General features: G+C 54.7%; 1 protein-coding gene across 4 annotated transcripts in view; it reads right to left on the reverse strand.

Annotated features, from left to right (window-relative positions):
- The window catches only part of LOC144942321 (phosphatidylinositol 4-phosphate 3-kinase C2 domain-containing subunit alpha-like), a 45,733-nt gene that overhangs the window by 7,148 nt on the left and 15,375 nt on the right, over positions 1-23,210 (reverse strand). For 3 of the 4 annotated variants that reach the window (XM_078869109.1, XM_078869110.1, XM_078869108.1), the window contains 23 exons: positions 20,745-20,865; positions 19,469-19,580; positions 18,465-18,544; positions 17,404-17,467; positions 16,186-16,329; positions 15,483-15,540; positions 14,214-14,403; positions 13,338-13,460; positions 12,577-12,738; positions 11,511-11,616; positions 10,769-10,911; positions 9,983-10,177; positions 9,127-9,220; positions 8,771-8,865; positions 8,173-8,356; positions 7,101-7,208; positions 6,097-6,189; positions 5,118-5,247; positions 3,467-3,603; positions 2,907-3,076; positions 2,332-2,488; positions 702-811; positions 311-548 (listed from right to left, as the gene is read on the reverse strand). In XM_078869109.1, the coding sequence (XP_078725235.1) occupies positions 311-548; positions 702-811; positions 2,332-2,488; positions 2,907-3,076; positions 3,467-3,603; positions 5,118-5,247; positions 6,097-6,189; positions 7,101-7,208; positions 8,173-8,356; positions 8,771-8,865; positions 9,127-9,220; positions 9,983-10,177; positions 10,769-10,911; positions 11,511-11,616; positions 12,577-12,738; positions 13,338-13,460; positions 14,214-14,403; positions 15,483-15,540; positions 16,186-16,329; positions 17,404-17,467; positions 18,465-18,544; positions 19,469-19,580; positions 20,745-20,865 (3,014 nt within the window). The remainder of the gene's footprint in view (positions 1-310; positions 549-701; positions 812-2,331; positions 2,489-2,906; positions 3,077-3,466; positions 3,604-5,117; positions 5,248-6,096; positions 6,190-7,100; positions 7,209-8,172; positions 8,357-8,770; positions 8,866-9,126; positions 9,221-9,982; positions 10,178-10,768; positions 10,912-11,510; positions 11,617-12,576; positions 12,739-13,337; positions 13,461-14,213; positions 14,404-15,482; positions 15,541-16,185; positions 16,330-17,403; positions 17,468-18,464; positions 18,545-19,468; positions 19,581-20,744; positions 20,866-23,210) is intronic. The other variant, XM_078869111.1, reaches the window with a different exon arrangement.

Genomic DNA, 23,210 nt, shown 5'->3' on the forward strand with positions numbered 1-23,210 from the left:
TTTTTTCACCAGGTAAGGCTCACTGAGCTATTAATTATTTTTTAGAAGCGACTTGGCCCCAAATAATAGTCGCTTATCATGTGGAAATGTACAGCAGCCAAATAATCTAAATGCATGTTTCTAAGATGGCTACGTAGAATCAGAATCTCTCATCCTGGAGAAATCCGATGAGCTATGAAGCTAATTTTTCACAAGACATCCAGTAAGGGCGGGTGGGTGGATGCGTAAGCAGGCGGGTGTGTGTGGGTGTGTAGGGCGGCAAGGTGAGTGTGAGTACGCGCGTAGCTGTATAGGTTGGCGGGGCACGCACGTAATACTTGTCGGGGTTGTAGCGCTTGCTGTAGCCCGTGACGCAAGCGTGCAGGGCCCTGCCCTGGGCCGAGGCGGCGGCGATGGCGAGGTCACGCGGGGTCACGATGGAGAGTGAGGGGCGGCCGCGGTCCGGCGAAGAGCCCAGCGTGCCGGTGCCGGGCGCGCGCAGCTGTGCCAGGTTGTGGATGAAGAAGTTCATGCGCGTGGCCAGGCTGCTGAGGCTCAGCTTGATGTGCCTGCGGCGGCAGCGGACACCCGACGCGCAAGTGGAAAATTAAAATTTAAAGAAAAAAAAGAAAGAAAAAAAGGAAGGAAAAAAAGATCGCTCAAAAAAGCTCGTAATAAAACGAATCACGTGTGGCCCGAGGTTCTGCAAGTTGGTCCCTTACCCCGTGAAGAGCTCGGCGGCCTCCGCCTCGGTGGCTTGGGGCCGGAGTGCGTCGCGCACGTAGACGAGGCCCTCCATGTTGGACAGCTCCGGGATGCCCGACGTCATCATCTGAGCACCACGCCGCGACACACGAAAAGAAAACGCAGAGGGGGGTTGTCCCTCCCATGGAACCGTCTAAGCCAGGGGGTCGGCAACCTGCGGCGCCAGGAGCCGGTATGCTTCGTGATGCTCGTTAGTAAGGACAACCGTCTCTCGCATTCACTTTGCATTGCGGCTCTTGAAATATTGCGGGGTTTTTTTTTTTACCGAATTCGAAAAAAATCGCTCATGTTATTTTGGTTGCCCCACACCTGTTCTAGGCCATTGGGCTGTAAATGCTTTTACCAAGCGCCTTGTGAATTCCAGGGCGTTCCGAAATTATATTAAAAACAACTAGTTATCTCTTTCCCACCCTTCCATCTCCCCTTGTTGTTCTCCCCACTCGTACAAATGCCTTCCCTGTCCCCAACTCCCCGTGGTCACCCATCATAAATCCACTCATCTCATTTCCATCTTCGTTGATTCCACGCATCGTCACCACCACGACCACCTAATTTTACAAACATCCCATCCACTCATCTCGTTTCATCTCGCCAACCGTCTTGTACCATCGTTAGTTCACTGTCCAGCACCTTGGTTAAGGAGCTATATTAATGAATAAGATAAGCACGAGCGGACGTGTCTGTGGTGTGGCCAGGACCAGAGGTCGCAACCGGGTACCCGATACCCTACCCAATACCCGTACCCGTACCCGGCCGGGTACGGGTACGGGTAGCCGTACGGGTAGACCGTGAGTCACTGGTGAGTAACTGTTTGTCACTCATTTCCCAACGTCTTGTCTCTTCTCACAATTCAAGTTCCTAGAATCAACCCACCCGCGCCTGCAACATGGCTTCATCCCAGAGGTCGCAACCCGTACCCTACCCGTACCCGGCTGGGTACGGGTAGGGTACGGGTACGGCCGGGTACGGGTACGGGTACCCGTTTGCGACCCTGGTGCGGCCGGGTACGGGTAAGGAATCAAAACCCGTTTGCAACTTCTGGCCAGGACCCAAGCCCCGGCCGCCTTTGTCTCCACCTGGTGCTGATATTTACACATCGCACTGGACGCTCATCAAAGGCTGCATAATAATGGGGAGACCGCTCTCGTCAGGTGGCGGTGGTGGGAGAGACCGAACGCGTGGGTCCATTGGATGTCGGGTGACGATTGTCGATTTTGCAACAGCTGCGTGATCGAGCGGCAGGAAGCGGCGGCGTCAGCAGCGCTAGAAACGATGGCGATCTTGGCCCCGACTGATGCAATGTATCGGCAGAAGCAAAAACTGCATTGTTCACTATTTCAAGTCCCTCGGCCTAGTTGGTTTCCAGACCAATGTCATCCAGCCCTGTCTGTCCTGAGCACTCCGAAGCCAGCGGAACGCTTGACAGCTCAATTCATATCCGTACCAAAGAGAGAGCGAGGAGAGAGCAAGGAGCACTGGGTAAGAGCACACACACGGCGATGGCGTCTAGGCCTCGTACCGCCCCCACTTAGCCCCCCTCCAACCCGCCCCACCCCTTGCATCCCCTGGCTCGCCGCCATCGCTCACCAGGCCCAGGAGGTTGAAGAGGAGTCCCGCGTGCTTGCGGATGGCGTTGTACGCCTGGCAACAGAGCTCCACGAACTGCTGGAAGCTGCTGGTGGGACGGTCGCCGCCGTTGATGACATACGCCATGTCGGCCGTCAGCACGAACGGGGTGCGATCCCTAGCGCGCGTGGACACACGTTACGCGTATGAGCGCGTACTTGCAAGGGATGCGCTCCCGATTTTTAGATAGATCTGAAAAATTGCGACAAACGGGCCTACACCGAGATCTAAATTAAACTATTTTTTATTTTTCCAGGTAACGCTTGTGGCGCGGTTTGGCGCCAGCTATCGTAGAGTGCAGCGGTCGTGTCGCTGCGGTTCTCTGCGGCGAGTGCAATGTCTTTAAAAACAACGGCGCTGCTACGCCTCTCTAAATAAAATGAACGCTGAGCCGCTTTGCGTGTTCCGAGATTCAGTGGTGAAAGGGACCCCCCCCCACCACGCTGCAACTTGCAGACGCCTCAGAACGGCAAACAGTTAATTGCGCTTTTAAATACCACACAAGTAAATTTGAGAAGAGGTACAATGAGCACTACCGTTTGATGTTTCCGAACATCTGCGCGTGGCCCAGGAACTTGCCGAAGTCCACGTGGAACATGTGCCCCGTGGTGCGCAGCATGATGTTGTCGTTGTGCCGATCGCAGATGCCGAGCACGTACGTGGCCACGCAGCAGCCGGCGCACGAGTAGATGAAGTTCTCCACCGCCTGGGTGCGTGCACACAAAGACAAAGATCCTCCCGTCCCCGTATAGCCTGAACAAACTGTTGGGGCAAGTGCGTGGAACAGCATCCATGCCCGGGCCTCCTGTCTTCCCAGTGTCGACGTTTTCACACCGCAACAGGAACTCAATTGAAGCCGAGTGGACCTAGGGGAGGCCCAGGACCGGTTCAGATAATCGTCACTGGCGTTGACCGTGAGCGGGAATCGAACTCGGGCCGCCGGGTTCATAGCGCAGCACTCTACCCGCTACACTAACACACACAAATACACACACACAAATACACACACACATCAACAGATGGAATGCGGCCTTGATAGCTGGTTGAGAAATGCGGCCTTGCTCAGCGGGCACGAGGTGCGGTAGCCCCCCGGTACCTGCTGGTACTGCTGCTCAGAGGGGTTGTGCTTGCGCAGCCAGAGGGCGAGCGGCGTGTCCTTGAAGGATCCCGTCACTCCGTGCTCTCCCTGGATCCGGCGCAGCGTCTCAGCTCCCGGCACCAACTCCACCATGCCTGCACGGGACACTCGCCACACGGCACACGGCATCACGGCACACGGCGTCACGCGGCAAACAGCACGTGGCGTCACAACATACTGCACGCGGCACACGGCACACGACACGTGGCATGTGGTGTCCCGGCACGGGGCATGTGGCACACGGCACACGGTGTCACGGTAGACAAAGTAAAAAGGACGTCATGATGAACAAGGGATTATAACCTTTAAATGAAATAAGTCTGTGTCACCGCGCCCTTACAAATTGCACACGAATTGATGCGCATGAATATCACGTCGCGGTCTGCTTTTCGCTTTCAAGTTTCAGATTTACTGAAATACACCCGTCCTTGGACGGGCAAAAGGCTCGTTAAATAATAATAATAGCAGTTTGGTTGGGCACTGGAACGGTGTCCCCGGATGGTATGAGGAAAGTCACGTAGGTTAAGATGTTAAAACAACCAAACAGAAACCTTTTGCAAGGAATCAAGTCTGCATTAACCACACATACTTGTGGTGAACATGCAAACAAAAATATACAGCATTGAAACTGATTGGTCCACACTAGAGACAGCTTTCTTTAGAGCCTAGTCTCAAACAGTGTTAGACCAGAGGACGCAAGAAATGTCCCATTATGCCTGCTGTATAATTGAAGTTTGCATGTTCTCCCCGTAGTCGCGTGGATTTTTCTCCGGGTGCTCCGGTTTTTCTCTCCACATTTAAGAATCAATGTCATACATTGGGACGATAATATCATTCGTGATAGCCAGGTTGCTTCTGAGAAAAAGCTACATACCTCGGGTGGGATTGAACCTGGTCAAATAATTCTAGATTTGAAGCTTTCGTGACTGCAATGATTCATATTCTCAGGTTTTTTCGGTAAAGTCACGTAGGTAAAACATTAAAAGTAATGAAAGTAAAATAAAACAAAACAAAAATAAAAAATAAAATTCACGACGTTTCGGAGGCAACACAAGTCTCCGTCATCAGGTGGGACCGTCACAGCCAGATTAGCTGCATCAAGTGAAGCAATGATTCAAGATGTAATCCCTTATAAGCAAGTTGAAGGGGGGAGGAGAGGGGGGGGGAGTTCATCAGAATGTGGTAGCCAATGAATGGAACGTATCGGGAGGGGGGGGGGGTGGGAGGGGGAGGGAGCCAACAAAACATTTGGCGACGGCTTGGACGCGGCTGCTGCGCACGCCAACACAATGGGCAGAAAGGGGGGAGGGGAGGTCTGATACACATGATAGAACAAAGGAACGAAAATGCCCATGTTTATACCAATGCAGGCTGAAAAAATGAAGAGAGTACTGTTAAAAATAACTGGGGATGTTAACACTCGGTGAAGTAAATTAAAATAGTGCCTGTCAGATAAGATGGTCCAAAAAGTGTAATTAAGTCTTTTTTGCGTGGTTAATAACATCTTTCCAGTGATTACTGAGCTGGTCAAATAAAAATATAGTTTAACAGTTTTGTGAGAGACGGGAGGGGGGGGGGGGGGCGCCGTTGGCATCGTGGTGGCACGCACCTCGCTGCTTGCCCGTGGAGAGGCAGCGGAAGCGGACCATGCGCATGTCGAGGCCCTCCTGCAGCCACACGCTCTCCATGACGCGCATCACCTGCAGCGTCAGCATGTCCTGCCGCAGGTCGTCGCCCGTCTGATCAAGCACGCGCGCACGCACGCACACACGCACGCACACACACACGCACACACACACGCACGCACACACGCACCCACGCACGCACGCACACACGCACGCACACACGCACGCACACACGCACGCACGCACACACGCACGCACACACGCACGCACGCACGCACACACGCACACACACGCACCCACGTACGCACACACGCACACACGCACGCACGCACACACGCACGCACACACACGCGCACGCACGCGCACACGCACGCACACACGCACGTACGCACGGAAGGGGACACCAACGCTCGCTTACAGAGAGGCAGGGGAACACGCATTCGTGCACCTGTGCAGGTGCCCGCAAACGCAGCGTGCACGGCCCTAATGGTCACTTATAAAATAAGGACAAAATCAAAAGATCCCCCACCCCCCTCACCCGTGTAGCCTTAACATACTGTTGGGGCAAGTGCTGCTAGCGAGTAGCCCTATGAAGGTCTGCACGGCACACGAAGGGAGAGGGTGGACAGCGCCACGCCCGGCCGCCTTTGTCTCCCTAGTGGCAATGTTTACACATCGCACCAGGTACCCATTTGAGGCTGAGTCGACCAAGGGGAAGCCCAGGACCGGTTCAGATAATTGTCACCGGTGTTGGCCGTGAGCGGGAATCGAACTCGGGTCGCCGGGTTCGTAGTGCAGCGCACGAACCCCTACACTAATGCTCCCCACAAGCACACAGCACACACAGCAACAAAAATGCTCGCTGACATAGTCTTATTCTCTCACGTTGAGGGAACAGGCGAAGTGACAGGCGAGCGAAGCCATGGGCTGCCCCTCGTTCCCGGAGACAGAGCGAGAGCTCACCTTGAACATGACGCTGATGTCATCTCCGGGGGCATCTCGGTTCAGGAACTTGAGACACAGAGGCGTGGTGTTCGATGTGAAGTAACAGCAAGCCTACGCAAAAACACAGGCAAAGACCCCCCGTATAGCCTTAACACACTGCTGGGGCAAGTGCTGCTTTCGAGTACCTATAAAGGAAGGCCAACACCTCGCCCGGCCGCCTTTATTTTCTCACGGTGGAGATGTTTAAACACCGCACAAGGTACTCAGCCGAGTCGACCTAAGAGAGGCCCTGGACCAGTTAAACCAGCACGTAGCCAAACCGTGATAATAAGAGGTACGGGGGAAGGACAACAAACTAAACACAAAAAGCAATTCAGGAGAAATGAGTTTTCAATCCCAGATTTAAAAGTGCATATCTCCAGTGGCTTCCTAATAACGGTAGGAAGAGCGTTCAAGACAGTCTCAGAAGCACTCCGATCGTGTTTTTGTATTGTAATGTTCTTACTCGCCCCGACTGGACATCTGTTAAAAAGAGCTTCATATTTCGATTTAAAGCTTTCGTGACTGCAGGGATTCATCTTCTTGGTTCTTTCGGTAAAGTCACGTAGAAGGGAAGTAATAAAATAATAAAAATAAAACATAATAAAATAATTCTCACGATGTTTCGGCCACACAACGCAAGCAGCCGTCCTCAGGTGAAAACCAGATTCGTTCATTCCTCAATCCGCTTGTCATGGTGAGGGTCGCGGCGGCTCATCGAATTCCTCCGGTATAAATGAATATTCCGATTCTGATTCTGCATCTGGAAGCGCGCAATGCGGCGACCGTCTTTCTTCGATGGTTCGCCAAAAGCCGCTGCTGCTGCTGCTGCGAGGGTTACCGTAGCCCACGTGATGGTTTACGCTCCTTGACGAGATCAGCAAGCTATCGTGGTTCATTTGTGGCGAGCGCTTTGTGTGTAATAAGTGAAACCATTTCTCATGTATTCGCTCCGCAAGTGGAATACATTGGCGCAGGCTCACCTTTAAGTTGAGTCCTGTCAGCACCTGGCTGGGGTTGAGAGGGAGGCGACATTCGCCCTCCCGCTCGAAGAACTTCTCCACGTCCGCCAGGCCCTCTCTCAGAGCGGCCTGCATACCCAGCAGCGCAGGGCACGGCAGTTGGGTTTCAAAAACAGCGCTGTCAAACGGCGACTGTTTGCTCGCGATAATGTACGTATGTATGTGGAACCGGTAATCGTTTCTCCAGGCGAAGAGGTAGATGTAACCAACACTTGACCACCTCACCACCCACAGGCGACCTGCCGATCGACTGACCGTGGTTTAGCCATTTGTACTGTTGAGTGGACAGAGACAGAGAGGGTGAATTTAAGAACTTTGCACCATTGATTCAACTGCCGCCCCGGGGGAGGGGAGGTGGGGGGGGGGCTTGCCAGTCTGGTGTGCCAAAACCTGGTAACCACCAACAACAACAACAGCCGCCATTCGTCACTAAGTGGCGGTGACAGTCACCCCGGGGACTGTGCCAGGCCAGGTGCACTTTGAGGTCACGTGAAGTGTCGAAGGCTCGCTGACAGGAGGTCATGGGACAGACCCAGGTGCCATGGGTTGACTGAATGAGATGACTGGCAGATGCACCAGCTGTGCCCCCTACTGTGTCAACTTGCTGCATTTTATCTGCCCGGCACTCCGCCCATTGTTGTGAGCGTTGCTCCTCTGCCCTCCGCTGTTGTTGGAGGGCGACTGCCTCCAACTGACCAGTAGCGTTCTTCACGAGCCTACTCCATAGAGGCCGATCTCGACACCACTGATACCACTCATCGGTAAGTCCACGCAGCTCCACATCCTCTCGAACCAACATCGTTCCATATCTTCTCTAGCCCGTCGTGCCGCTATCATTTAGCACTCTCTATCCGGCCAAACAGAAGCTACTTGGGCATGCGGTGGCTGGGCATGCGGGCTACATGACCCATGCAGACTACACCCACCAACGCCACCGCACCTACTACCACCACACCCACCACCAACCACAGCACCCACCACCACCACAGCACCCACCGCCAACCACAGCACCCACCGCCACCACCACACCCACCTTGCGAGCGGCTCCGGGAGTGGCAGCACGCACGCGCGTGGCCACGTGCGTCAGCTCGTGGACGAGGCGCGCCTGGCGCTCCAGCTGGGCGGAGAGGCGGCACCCCACGCAACTGAGCAGCGCGCCCAGCACCAGCTGGTAGCGCTCGCCGGCCTGCTCGTCGTCCAGGGTGTCCTTCAGCAGCCTGGCAGGAGCACGTGGCAGGTTCACGATTAAATTGCCCACCCATGTGGCGCGTGTGGTGCATGTGGTTGTTGCGGGGTCTCAGGCTGTGCCGCAGCGTTGCCCTCCAACCCCCCCCCCCCCCCCGACAGTTCTACACTAACGTGCTGCAACGTTTTTGCAGAATCTACGGATCTTGCAAGGTTACTCAGAATAACACAGGGTGAAAGTATCATCATCAAATCAATCATCATCAGACAGGGTGAATCCACTGCTGGATGAAATCCTCCCCCACAAGCCACTGTAATAATCCACCCAGCACCTGAAAAAGGGGCACTTTCCAATTGCTGATGTGCGATTGCATCGGGACCGCGATGTGAATACGAAGTGTTGTTGCTGTTGCTGTTGGTGGTGGTGCGCTTGCTGAGCCGCCCACCAGTAGAGGTAGTGGGCGATGTTGACGCTGCTCACGGCTCTGGCGAGGAGGAACTGCACGAGGGCGCTGTCCAGGTGATACTCGTGCTTCACGGCCTGCAGCAGCAGCAACAAACAACAACAAACAACGACAAACAACACGCAAGGGTCGCCCCCGTGGTTTCACACAGCGTTTGCAGAACTGCCGGATCAGCTCAGAGTTCCGGTCCATATTTGTGCGTCCCGTAGAGTCAAACACCCGCTGCGGGCAGCCGGTGCCACGCAGCGTGGTGTTGGCACACGCGCGGTTTCTGCGCGGCGCCCGCCGCGACCAGCGGTCACCACCCCTGGACCCCCCCCCCCCCCGCGTGCCCCCACCTGCAGCAGCTGCGGCAGGTAGTCGGCGAGCTCGTCGTCCGAGAGGTTCTCGATCCAGCTCACGGCGAGGCGGCGCACTTCCTGGTCCGGGAACCTGCGGGGATGCGGGGAGGGCAAGCACAGCGCGCTTAACGGGGGCGGCACGACGCACGGAGGGAGGGAGGGGGGGGGCGCAACAACACGCCGGGGACACGAGAGACGGTCACCGCATTGCAGAATCAGAATCGGAATATTTATTTATACTGGAGGAATTCAATGAGCCAACGCAACCCTCACCATGACAAGCGGATTGAGGAGCGAACGAATCTGATGAGCTATGAAGCTCTTTTTTAACAGATGTCCGGTCTGGGCGGGTAAGAACATTACAACAACAAACAATACAAAAACACGATCAGAGTGCTCCTGAGACCGTCTTGAACGTTCTTCCTGCCGCTATTAGGATCCACTGGAGATATGCACTTTCGATCGAAGGCGAGCGCGACGGAGGAGAAATCGCATTGTATCTGTCGCACGGGCGTATGTGTCGCGTTAGTGTGCGTGGGAACGTGCGTGCATTACGTGTCGCGAGCGTGGGTGTGTAAGTGTCTTCTGTGTGTGTGTGTACATGGTATACGTCAGCGTGTACATGGTATACGTCAGCGTGTACATGCTTGTGTGCCGCGTGTGTGGGTGTACCTATCGTGTGTGTGTGCGTACGTAGTATACGCGTGTCTGTGTCGCGACCATAGCTGCGTGCCCTCTGCTTGTGTGCACACACGTCGCGTACGGGTGTGCGCGCGTGTGCGTGTCCGCGCCGTGGTGCGTGCGTGCGTGCGTGCGTGCCGCACAGTGCCCCCAGGCCCCGTCACCCACGCACGTCGCGTGCAGCAGCTCCAGGGCGCGCACGGGAGACAGCGGCGGCCACGCGCGCAGCAGCGCGTACGTCTCGGGCAGCTGCGCGTGCGCCCAGCTGGGGCAGCCGGCCAGCACGAGGGGCAGCGCGCCGGGGGGGCAGTTCCCCAGGCATAGCGCGCGGAGGTCCCACAGCGCTCGCTTGTCATTGTCCGACAGGCTGGGGGGGGGGGAGAAGGGGGGTGAAGGAGGAGAGGAAGGGGAGTAAGATGAAGGATCATGGGGCGAAGGAAAGTAAGGAGGACAGAGTGAGAATAAGGACGGGAAGGACGAGGAAGAGAGAGGGGGATGGGGAAATGTAAGGAAGCAGAGGAGGGAGAGGAGCGGGAGTGCGAGTGGGAGACACAGGAGGAGGATGAAGAGCAGGAGGAGGTGAGGGAGGGGAGGAGGAGCCAGACGCCACAACACGACACCGATACATCATCATAAACCGCCGCGGCTCAGGAAGCGCCCGGTTGTGTGGTTTGTTTTTCCGACCGCAGAAACAGAGCCATGCCGCCGACGTCACGCACAACGGACAGACGCACGCGGAAGACGCGGCGATACTGTCCACGAGAAAAAATTTCCGTTATCCCTGGCCCTGCTCGGCCACCCCACCTCCGGATCAGATTAAGAGGCCTCGTTAGGCCACCGTATCGCGGTTTGGTTCCAGCTCAGGTTCGCCAACAACGGCCAGTCGGAACACGATTCGTATATGCGCCAGTGGGAAAAATATAAAGGGAAAAAAAAAATGGTTGCGCCGGGGGCTCACTCGAATAGGAAGCGCTTATCGAGGAGCGTGGAGAGTTTCTGCTGCGAGGCGTCTTCCACCGCGTCAGGCCTCAGCGTCGGCGTGCGGGATTCCGGCTTGGGCGTCAGGAAGGTGACGTCAAAATTCGACTCGGGGAAATCGATCTGCGATGACCGAGAGAGATGGAGAGAGACGCTGCAACGTCAGTTAAAATCCTGACTCACCCGCCCCCCCCTTCCCACCCCCTCCATCATGTACGTACGGTGCCGTCGCGCTCAATTCGAATTCTCGCCGAGTTTCTGTTCCGCTCCAATGTCGATCGGCGGATTGTACCAGGCTCGCGTTTTTGTCGCAATAAAATAAAAAAATAACAAAATCCTGACTCAATGTTGTTGCTCTGTCACAGACCTGTGCCTTTGCAAATGACATTGGGTACGGGGCGGCTTGTTATTGGCTAAGGGTAGAATTACTTGTGGTTGACACACAGTTGTCCATTGGCAAATTACCTTGGGAACGGCAGCTTGTTATCGGGCCCGAGGAAGAATTACTTGCACCCCTTTCCGTGAATTATCATCGTTTTGTGCCGCTACTCCAACCGCAAATCTAACAACAACAAAGTTTACCGTGCTCATATCATCGTAGCCTCCATTGGCACTTTCCAAACTTCTAAATATGCCGAGAAGAAGGTGACGAACGAACGGGCAGCTCAAAGGGATGCTCGCGCATTGCGTGCCGAAGCGAAAGGGGGGGGGCGTGGCTTCACCTGCAGGATGACGTTGTCTTTGACGGTGGCAGCTATCCCTCCGCCTCCGATCCCGTTGGAGTTCACGGAGCATAGCTCCAGCAGCTTGCTGCCGCTTGCGAGGACACTAGCGAGGGGGGCCGGGAGGGAGGGCAGGGAGACGGATTAACGCGTCAGCTTTCGCGACCAACATTATCCGTAAAAAAGTTGTCGCAAGGGTTAGATCGCGTAAACATAAGCGTGTCGTTAAACCTGCCCAACACCACCCGACACAGCCAATTAGTGAGGTTTGTCGCGTAGACCAAACGTGCCGATTAGTTACTACTTCAGCACACCGGTGTATTGGAAAGTAAAACCCACAGCATTGACAATTCGAGTACGACGTTTCGCTGGTGGTTACAACCAGCTTCATCAGGCGATTTTTCCAGAATTGTCAAGTCCTCCTGTTTCGGGAGGGAGGGAGACGCGGGGCGGCACACGCAGCACAAATTCGCGAAGTTCAGGTGCAAGTGGAACACGACTGGTTTAGGAGGCACGCCGACGCGGCAGAGCGGTTTAGCGCGTTTGCCGGCTGTTGCAGAGATCCGAGGTTCGAACCATGCGGCCGCCCTCGTTAATACTCCGCGGGTGTATTACCCGTAATACTCTGAGGACGTGAAAGATCCCGTGACGCGAGTCTAAGATGAGTGGGTCATGTGTGCCGACGTCACGGTCCAAACGTTTCAAAATTGAAAGATTACCCAATAGACCTTGGGGAGAACCAGGTTATCTCTCCGCCCCTTACGACCGTATTCTCTGAATTTTTAACGCACGGGAAAGTGAGACGCAACTGCAAACATTAGGGTCATTTTGAAAGAAAAGTGCGTCTTATAATCGGGAGAATATAAAACGACGGAGAGCCGTGTTCCAGAGAAGGAACATGCACGCGCCGCTTTAAATGGGGTGAGAGACGTCTATTTGGAGACTAGTCCTGAACGGCTGGGGGTGTCGTCTGTCCTCTGAATGGTGGCGACGTATTGCCGTTAATGATCGCAACGATGCGCAGCCCTATGTTAAAGCAACAACGAGATCGCAAAAATGACAGTACTCGCGAAAGTTGAAGAGCGGCATGCTGGCCCATCCCAGGACCTCCTCCTGCTGCTTGTAGCCGTCCTGCGAGGTGCCCGCTGGAAGCGCCATGACCCCGTACAGCTGCAGGCGGAGGACTATCTCTCGGGGGGCACTGGCCACTGACAGCGGGTATTTGACTCTGCGGGAGGCACAAATGGGACCGGAACCCCGAGATGATCCGGCAGTTTTGCGAACACTTTCTGATCTACGGCTACAAAGTAAACGCGCATACGATACGTCTCGTGTCTCGCCGAATAACAAAATATAAATTGGAAGTATCTTGTTTGCGCATCCCATCAGCAACACGGCCTTCTGGAAATGCATTTTTTTTCTCAACAGCGTCATCAGCAGTCAGGCTTTGCTTGAACCAATGCTGAACTATTTTTACAGGCAAGACATGGGTTTGAGTTTGATGCAAAACAATTTTCAAGTAATACATAAAACAAAGTGATCACGAGCGGCAATGTGGAGACTATAAGTAACAAAATGTACCTACGGTGCAAAAGAAGTTCAACATACATACATGTTTATAATCAACAGCTACTATGCAGGCCTTGCTATCAGACGTAAGTGTGATCTCGAGGTAAAATCCTTCGAGAAAATCATTGTTAGCATGTGCCACCTTCGGTGGTACCGATGACCCGTTTCATCCCCAGTGGGCTCAAGGGCTACGAATCGACGAGCCGTCGCGTCGCTCACGAGGCGCCGACCTTCACTCTCACGGCGGCTCCCACTCACATCTCGTTCCAGCGGATGTAGTGCGAGAAGCTCTTCTCGAGCAAAACCTTCTGCGTCTTCCACGGCCGGCAGAGGGGCCTGCTGCCGTGATTCAGCGTGCACACCATGTAGTAGCGCTCGTAGCTGGGGGCGCGGCGGTGCATGGGTGGACAGTGAGAGAGAGAGTGACAGAAAAAGCGACAGTTGCAAACAAAAATCTCAACCGAACATCGAACGTCCGGCCAATTGCACAAAAGCGAGCAAGCGGTGCTTCGCTGCAACTTCTGGTCCACGGTAGGGCTGAACGATGAATCGATTTCAAATCGATTAATCGCAATTTGAAACAATGCGATTAGCAAATCGCAAAGGCTGCGATTTGAAAAGTCCTATTACTTTCTAGATTTGAAGCTTTCGTGACTGCAAGGATTCATATTCTTGGGTTTTTTCGGTAAAGTCACGTAGGTAGAAAAATAATAGATCACGACGTTGTGATGGCAACACAAGCGATCGTCATCAGGTGGGACAAGCACAGCAAGAAAAAACTGCTGAAGTAGGCGATATAGGGTTGTATTGAAATAAACCTCGCAAGTTAGCACATTCTCGCCGGGAGGTTCCAACACTCGGTTAGAGTTCCTGATCAACAGGAAAATAACTGTGAGCTATTCTGTCTCCGCACAGGCAACTCCCCACTCTGGGTGCCTCAGTAAAGAATCTGTCCACTCTGGGTTGAGTGAGACTCTCTCGCTCGCCTACTAATGCTGACATTACTAACAAGGGACTTGATCGAGCCGACAGATTTTCTCCATAAACGGACGGATTCACCATCTGTCCCCCACCCCCAACCCTCTAAAGTCACTCCCACCTGACCCCTGACCCCTGCCCGTGCTGACCCCTGACCTGCCGATCCAGGCGGGCGGCACTCGGTGCGCGGCGTAGAGCGAGAAGCGGAGCTGGTCGTCGGTGAGCGGGTAGGAGTAGCGCGTGGGGCGGCGCGCCTGCGCGTGCGTGCGGAACGCGGCGCCGTGCAGCTCGATCAGCTGGTGCAGCGACGCCGTCAGGGCCTCCAGCGGTGCGCGCAGGGAACCTGCTGCCGTCGCGTTCCGTCAGGGGTCAAAGTTGGTTTGTGCGTATGCGAACGTACGCTCACAACAACGAGCAGAGCGCCGGGCGGCTAAAACATAGCAAGTTGGCACAGTAATGTGGGGTGGGGAGGGGGCACAGATGGTGCATCGGGCCAGCCATCTCAGTCAGTGAACCCGTGGCACCTGGGTCTATCCAGTGACCTCCTGCCAGCGGCGTTACTTGAGGTGGCCTTAGCAGTGCAAACAGTTTGGCGCAAGCGCCGTGGTGATGTCACAGCGACTTAGTGGCGAATGGCGGTTGCTAGCGTTGCATGTTGAACTTTTTTCGGACTTGACTAAGATAACCGTGCAAATGAGAGGAGCGGGGGAAGGACAACAAACTAAACACAATCCACTTTGATCACCAGCTGTGCCTGGCGTCAGTGGTAACAAAGCTTACTTCCACACTTGGTGCAGAGGTTCGCGGTCAGAATCCGGCAGACCGCCGCGATTAATACCGCAGGTGTAATAACTATTATAATACAATGTGCAATCCGCTTGACAGTGGACGTTAAAATTCCTGGTAGCGTCATTCGAAACCAGTCGGCCATTGCGCGTGCCAGCGTTATGGTAACAAATGTGCCAAATTTTAAAGCTTGCCGGGAGATTCACTCAGTTGGGATTGCACGTCGCAAGTTTTCCATAATAGACTTTTTGTTGGGATAGATCGTGTAAATATAGGTGTGTCGTTAAACCCGTCCACCACCCGACACGGCCAATTAGTTAAGGTCACGTAAACCTAACGTGGCTCATTGAGTTACTAGTCCTGCACACCGGTGTTTTGGGAGAGTAAACCCCTAACACATTTCCAATTCGAGTACGACGCCTTGCCGGTAATTTCAACCAGCCTCATCAGGCAGCATTCAGAATCGTGGAGAATTGCTCCTCGTGGAGAAAGCGGGAGCAAGAAGGGAGGAACGCACGCGAGAGGGCGGCCACTGCAACCCGTACGGAAGTGAGCCGAGGGCTCTCTAAGCACAGCGCCAGCCAGCGGGAACAAGACGAGCGGTGAAGTTGGGAATTGGAAAAACACCGAGAAACTCACAAATGCCCCAAGATTGATCGGGAAGCAGGCCTGAGCCCCACTGGCTTTGGAAGGCACCCTGCACACACAGAAAAAGACAAAGATCCCCCGTGTAGCCTTAACAAACTGTTCGGGCAAGTGCTGTTAGCGAGCAGCACCGATGAAGACCGGTACGGCACACGAGGGGGTGAGTGGCCAGCACCACGCCCGGCCTCCTTTTGTCTCCCTACTGGCGATGTTTACAGACCGTACCAGGTACGCATTTGAGGCTGGGTCGACCTCAGGGAGGTCCACAACCGGTTTGGATAATCGTCACTGGTGTTGGCCATGAGCGGGAACTTGGGTCGCCGGGTTCGTAAGGCCCACTGAGCTAAAAAGCTTTCTCAGAAGCAACCTGGCCACAAATGATAGCGCGACTAAGTTGATATGTATAGCAGCCAAATACTCTAAACGCATGTTTCTAAATGCGGAGGGAAAAATCGGAGGACCCAGAGAAAAATCTATAGGAGAACTCCAAATTTACAGCCGTCAGGGTCGGGATCGAACCCAAGACATCCTGTATACCAGGCAAGTTAGTTAACATCTTGCCACCATGGCACCACACACACACACATAGTTACATGCACACGAAGACGACGCACAATGGCAAAAACCCCGCTCCATCTCGCTGCGTAAAACGAGCCAGACGGCCTCTCTCGCTACCGGGCTGCGAAGACGCGATCACCTCTTGCTGGGGGGCGGCCGTGCCGAAGTGTCGCAGGGATGACACGGCGTTGGTGACGGCCGGCGTCTCCACGCTCTCCAGCGCCAAGCACAGCGCCTTGGCGGCCTGGATGACGCGGTCCGTGCTCACGCCAATGCCCGATTGCTGGAGCCGGGGCACGGCAACAACAGCGAGCAACAGCGAGCAACAGCGAGCAACAGCGAGCAATAGCGTGAGCGTGGGCGGCAGGGTGGCGGGGAGCGTGGGCAGGGTTGGCGGGGAAAGCGGGCACAATGGGAACACACTCACAATGCTGCCCTTGACAGTGTGGACCAGAGGTCCCTTGAATCTATCTCGGAGGTAGCTCTGTGATATCCACTACTGTGCACCGCTCCGTGACCATGCATACGAGCGAATAAAAGAAAGATAAGCGGGGAACGAGGCTTCAATTTTGTACAACTGCTCAGTGGTGACGTAGCTCAAGGGGAGAGAAACAACTTGGTGAAAACCTTCGATTTAAAGCTTTCGTGACTGCAGGGATTCATCTTCTTGGTTCTTTCGGTAAAGTCACGTAGAAGGGAAATAATAAAATAATAATAATAAAACATAATAAAATAAAATTTTCACGACGTTTCGGCCACAACGCAAGCAGCCATCCTCAGGTGAAGAACAGGGCTGTCGGAAAGACAGCGTCTGAATGAACACCACCAAGCTTGGCTGCGTATATGGTGTTCATTCAGACGCTGTCTTTCCGACAGCCCTGTTCTTCACCTGAGGACGGCTGCTTGCGTTGTGGCCGAAACGTCGTGAGAATTGTATTTTATTATGTTTTCTTTTTATTATTTTATTATTTCCCTTCTACGTGACTTTACCGAAAGAACCAAGAAGTTGGTGAAAACCACTCGCATGAGTACTCCCCCTGCGTGGTTCACGTTTTCCAAGAGACAAATGCGTCTCCACCTTCCACGCCCTCGGCACAACGAACAGCGGTTACTTAAGAATAATTATTTATATTGGAGGAATCCGATGAGCTATAAAGCTCTTTTTCACAAATATTCAGTCGGGGCAGGTAAGAGCGTTACAACAACAAACAATACAAAAACACGATAGGAGTGCAAAGTATGATAAATGTATTAAAATCAACCAAAACACATACAAATAAAACTAAACCATGCCCATGGTTTAGTTTTAAGAGTATGCCCATCCTCCCAGGCAAAGCCCACTGCGGTATTAACTTGCCTCGTGCAGCAGCAGCGTCTCCACCTCACTGTGATAGACATCCATGAGCATTGACAGCCCCTGCCTGCAAAACAAAATGAATTCACCCGCATCAACACGGATGTGGTGTGTGCGACTGTATCATCGAGGAAAGCGGTCGCGTAACGGTTAGCGCGCTGCATTACGAACCTGGCCACCCGAGTTCGATTCCCGCTCACGGCCAGCATCAGTGACAATTATCTGAGCCGGTCCGGGGCCTCCCCTAGGTCGACTCAGCCTCAAATGAGTACCTGATGCGGCATGTTAAACATCACCGCTTAGGAGACAAAGGCGGCCGGGCGTGGTGCTGACCACCCACCCCCTCCTCGTGTGCTGTGCTGGCCTTCATAGGTGCTCGATGGGTGAGGTTCAGAGGAGAACAGCAACCGTGAGAGTCGCGACAGAAGTGTGATCAGGAGGCGACTGACCGCCAGTGAGCGAGTAACTTGGAGTGTTGAACACAGCGTGGTGGATGACACCAAACAGGCAGTCTCATTTCGATTTAAAGCTTTCGTGACTGCAGGGATTCATCTTCTTGGTTCTTTCGGTAAAGTCACGTAGAATGGAAATAATAAAATAATAAAAATAAAACATAATAAAATACAATTCTCACGACGTTTCAGCCACAACGCAAGCAGCCGTCCTCAGGTGAAGAACAGGTCTGAGGTCTCCACCTGAGGACGGCTGCTTGCGTTGTGGCCGAAACGTCATGAGAATTATTTTATTATGTTTAATTTTTATTATTTTATTATTTCCATTCTACGTGACTTTACCGAAAGAACCAAGAAGAGGCAGTCTGATATCGACCGAGTCCTCGACACGGGCGGAGGACTCAACGAGTCAAGTTCACGTGCAGAGAATCGCCATGATAGCAGCAACAGAAGAGTGATCAGGATGGTGACTGATGGCCAGTGAGTGAGCCGAGTCACGGGAGTGAAACAGTGAGCGCTGGACCACCGGTCAATCGGACCTGCTTCACTCCGATTGCTATTGAGTGCAGTGAGGTAGGAATTGGGTGCTCCACCCAAGATTCAACAATTTACTTGGTGAGCGAGCGCTTCTGTGGACACTCGTGCAGTTCTTGGTCGATGCGCAAGACGGTGGGGCGAGCATCATCCTCTTCCTACAGCGGAGGAGGGGAGAGACACACGGTCAGCATCACCACCGTCATCACCATCCACACCACCACCCGCACCATCAACGTCACTTGCGTATCACTCTCGGATATCGCTACTCCCGTGGTGACTGTTCCCGTGAATATCACTCGTTGGTTCTGCATCCACGTTGAGGAATCGGTCAACCGGACTGTTTTCATCTAACCCGTACTATGTTCAGCTACAACATTGCAGAAAACAACTGACTCACTCAACCACCCACCAATCACTCACCCACTCGTGCATCCATCCTCTCACCACGTTGCAGATCACAACAACACACCCACCCACCCATCACTCACCCACCCACTCACTCACCATCTCACCACCACACCGCAGGTCACACCACTTCTCTTTCTGCTTCTTCCCTCGCACTGCTCCACTTTGGAATTCCCTCCCCATCATCGTCTCCTTTCCCAAGTTCTTATAAAAACCTCGCTCCAGTTAAGAAATGTGTCAACTCATCGTATGCATGACAACGTAAACAGCACCGTTCGTTGCTCGCCGCGTGGCATTTTGGGCCTGTGTACACCAACAGGGATGATATTTATCACACTATGTTAAAAAAAAAAGCTTTACTGGCTGGCTGGCTGGCTGGCGTGTTGGTGACATCACCATGCACATCTGCGTGATAACATCACCCGAATCGCACAGCGCTAAGCCGGGTTCGTGCGTCGCGCTGACGTCACGCCTCTCCCTCCCCCCAACCCCGGAATTATCACTCGCGCAAATACACGGGCAGTGCTAGTATACGTCAAAAATGTTAAATAATTGCGTAGTCTTTCTGGCCGGTGGTGGCTATGCTGTAGCCCACCACTGTGCGTGCTGCGATTCCTGCGGGTGCTGCGCATAACTGCCCGTGCTGTGCTTTCTGCGCATGCTGCGCTACTCACGGTGCGAGCCAGCCCCTGCCTGAGAGCGCTGCGCCGTGCCAGCTTCAGCCGCACGTCCAGGTCGAAGCGCCGGCAGTGCTGGATGTAGCTGTGGCTGCCAAACTGTCGATCGCTGCAAACGCACGTACGCACGCACACACCCACGCACCACACCACACCGAGCACGCCGCGCCTGTCAACGCCGTCTTGTGTGCGGCATCGCGCTTTGCGTCGAATGGGGAAACGTTCCTGAGATTGGCTGCGCCAACGTTGATGGCCGCTCTGACAGCCACGATGTCCCCCCCCACCACCCATCCCCCTGCCCAACCACCCTCCCCAACAACCCTCCCCAACCACAATCCCCAGGCAACTCGACTTGATCACCTCTCTCTCCGTTTTCAAAGTCTCTCGTACAAATTTCCCTCTTCAACCCCAGTGCCTTCACACCCCAGTCATGGCTTCCCCTCCCTCCGTCACTTCAGTAGGTGAGACTGGGTGAGCGGGTTGATGAGCGAGTGAGTGGGGCGTGGGTGAGTGAATGACTGGATGGATGGGCGGGAGGTGAACTGTGCGGTCCTCTATATACGAAGATTCTTTCAACCAATGAGCGCTTACAAGTGAGAGTGAACCAGAGTGCCCAGAGAAACCCATGCTAGCGAGGGGGGGAAACAAATGCAACAGGTGGAGTCCACCATTTGCTGTACCGCCTTGTCCTGGCGAGCCAGCGTACGGCGGCACCTCCTCGATATTTGCGCGATGATCGCCCATCCGCTCACCTCCAACAGGCGTGCGCCACCACCACCGCCCAGCTAATGACCGCGAGTTTGCCCTAGTTTTCTTGGTTCTCTCGGTAAAGTCACGTAGAATGGAAACAATAAAAATAATAAAATAAAACATAATAAAATAATTCTCACGACGTTTCGGCCACAACGCAAGCAGCCGTCATCAGGTGAAGACCAGGTCTGTCGGGGAGACAGCGTCTGAATGAAACAGCACCATGCTTGGAGCGTATATTTAAGCTGGGTTGGAAGGGGGGGGAAGGGCGCCTTGACAAAATAATTTGCATATCAAGAGGAATTTAGCATATTTATGGGCATATTTATGGAAAATGCAGGTATGTGATTAGTACTACTTATGCCCGTGCATTATGCAGAACTAGCAGCATCAAAGGGAGGGGGTAGGGGTAGCATTAAATCGAAATTTGCCCTAGTTGGCGGAGCTGCTCTTTAATCAACTTTCACGGCACCACGTGGCAACGGGCTTCCAACTGCGTCCGTCTACATAAGCCAAGCATCACCTCTGCAAGACCTCGTCCAGCCCGTGCACCTTGAGGAGGTAATCCGTCACGTCCACTTGTGAGAAATCCGGGTGCAGGAAGCACAAGATCTGAATCAGCAGCAGCTCAACTGGAGACTGGGCTGCACGCACACACACACACGTAGAAAAGACAAATATCCCCCATAGAGCCTTCAACAGTCTGTTGGGGCAAGTTCTGTTCACGGGCAAGGATCGCTTCTCCAGTGCTGATGTTTACACACTGGACCAGGTATTTATTTTCAGCTGAGTCGACCTAGGGGATGAGCAGAACTGGTCCAGATATTCACCAAAGATATGGGTGGTGAGGGGGGGGGGAACTAACTGGAACAGGGGCAGGGCTATGCTATAGAGGGCATTGCCAGACAATTTAACCATGCTCAGACACGTCCTTGTAGCAAAAACGCTTGCTCAGAAGTGGACAAAGAAGTTGCAGGTGAAAATTGAGTTGTGTGATTTTCAGAAGCAATTCAGTTGCGCAACTGATCGCTCACGCGTGGACCTGGCTTCACACTCGCAGGTGAAGGTGATGAGCTCCAGACCTCCGTGACCACACCCCGGTCACACATCCTCAGTCAACCCCAGCCTCAGTCTCACTCACCCCCAGCCTCACAGCCTCACTCACCCCCAGCCTCACAGGCTCACTCACCCCCAGCCTCACAACCTCACTCACCCCCAGCCTCACAGTCTCACTCACCCCCAGCCTCACAGCCTCACTCACCCCCAGCCTCACAGGCTCACTCACCCCCAGCCTCACAACCTCACTCACCCCCAGCCTCACAGTCTCACTCACCCCCAGCCTCACAGTCTCACTCACCCCCAGCCTCACAGCCTCACTCACCCCCAGCCTCACAGGCTCACTCACCCCCAGCCTCACAACCTCACTCACCCCCAGCCTCACAGTCTCACTCACCCCCAGCCTCACAGTCTCACTCACCCCCAGCCTCACAACCTCACTCACCCCCAGCCTCACAGCCTCACTCACCCCCAGCCTCACAGCCTCACTCACCCCCAGCCTCACAGTCTCACTCACCCCCAGCCTCACAACCTCACTCACCCCCAGCCTCACAGCCTCACTCACCCCCAGCCTCACAGTCTCACTCACCCCCAGCCTCACAGCCTCACTCACCCCCAGCCTCACAGTCTCACTCACCCCCAGCCTCACAACCTCACTCACCCCCAGCCTCACAGCCTCACTCACCCCCAGCCTCACAGCCTCACTCACCCCCAGCCTCACAGTCTCACTCACCCCCAGCCTCACAGTCTCACTCACCCCCAGCCTCACTCACCCCCAGCCTCACAGCCTCACTCACCCCCAGCCTCACTCACCCCCAGCCTCACAGCCTCACTCACCCCCAGCCTCACTCACCCCCAGCATCACAGCCTCACTCACCCCCAGCCTCACTCACCCCCAGCCTCACAGCCTCACTCACCCCCAGCCTCACTCACCCCCAGCCTCACAGTCTCACTCACCCCCAGCCTCACAACCTCACTCACCCCCAGCCTCACAGCCTCACTCACCCCCAGCCTCACAGTCTCACTCACCCCCAGCCTCACAGTCTCACTCACCCCCAGCCTCACAACCTCACTCACCCCCAGCCTCACAGTCTCACTCACCCCCAGCCTCACAGTCTCACTCACCCCCAGCCTCACAACCTCACTCACCCCCAGCCTCACAGTCTCACTCACCCCCAGCCTCACAGCCTCACTCACCCCCAGCCTCACAGCCTCACTCACCCCCAGCCTCACAGTCTCACTCACCCCCAGCCTCACAGCCTCACTCACCCACAGCCTCACAGTCTCACTCACCCCCAGCCTCACAACCTCACTCACCCCCAACCTCACAGCCTCACTCACCCCCAGCCTCACAGCCTCACTCACCCCCAGCCTCACAGTCTCACTCACCCCCAGCCTCACAGTCTCACTCACCCCCAGCCTCACTCACCCCCAGCCTCACAGCCTCACTCACCCCCAGCCTCACTCACCCCCAGCCTCACAGCCTCACTCACCCCCAGCCTCACTCACCCCCAGCATCACTCACCCCCAGCCTCACAGACTCACTCACCCCCAGCCTCACTCACCCCCAGCCTCACAGCCTCACTCACCCCCAGTCTCACAGACTCATTCACCCCCAGCCTCACAGCCTCACTCACCCCCAGCCTCACAGTCTCACTCACCCCCAGCCTCACTCACCCCCAGCCTCACAGCCTCACTCACCCCCAGCCTCACTCACCCCCAGCCTCACAGCCTCACTCACCCCCAGCCTCACTCACCCCCAGCATCACTCACCCCCAGCCTCACAGACTCACTCACCCCCAGCCTCACTCACCCCCAGCCTCACAGCCTCACTCACCCCCAGTCTCACAGCCTCATTCACCCCCAGCCTCACAGTCTCACTCACCCCTAGCCTCACAGCCTCACTCACCCCCAGCCTCACTCACCCCCAGCC

Source organism: Lampetra fluviatilis, chromosome 27 (genome assembly GCF_964198595.1).
Source record: "Lampetra fluviatilis chromosome 27, kcLamFluv1.1, whole genome shotgun sequence".
Classification (NCBI taxonomy): domain Eukaryota; kingdom Metazoa; phylum Chordata; class Hyperoartia; order Petromyzontiformes; family Petromyzontidae; genus Lampetra; species Lampetra fluviatilis.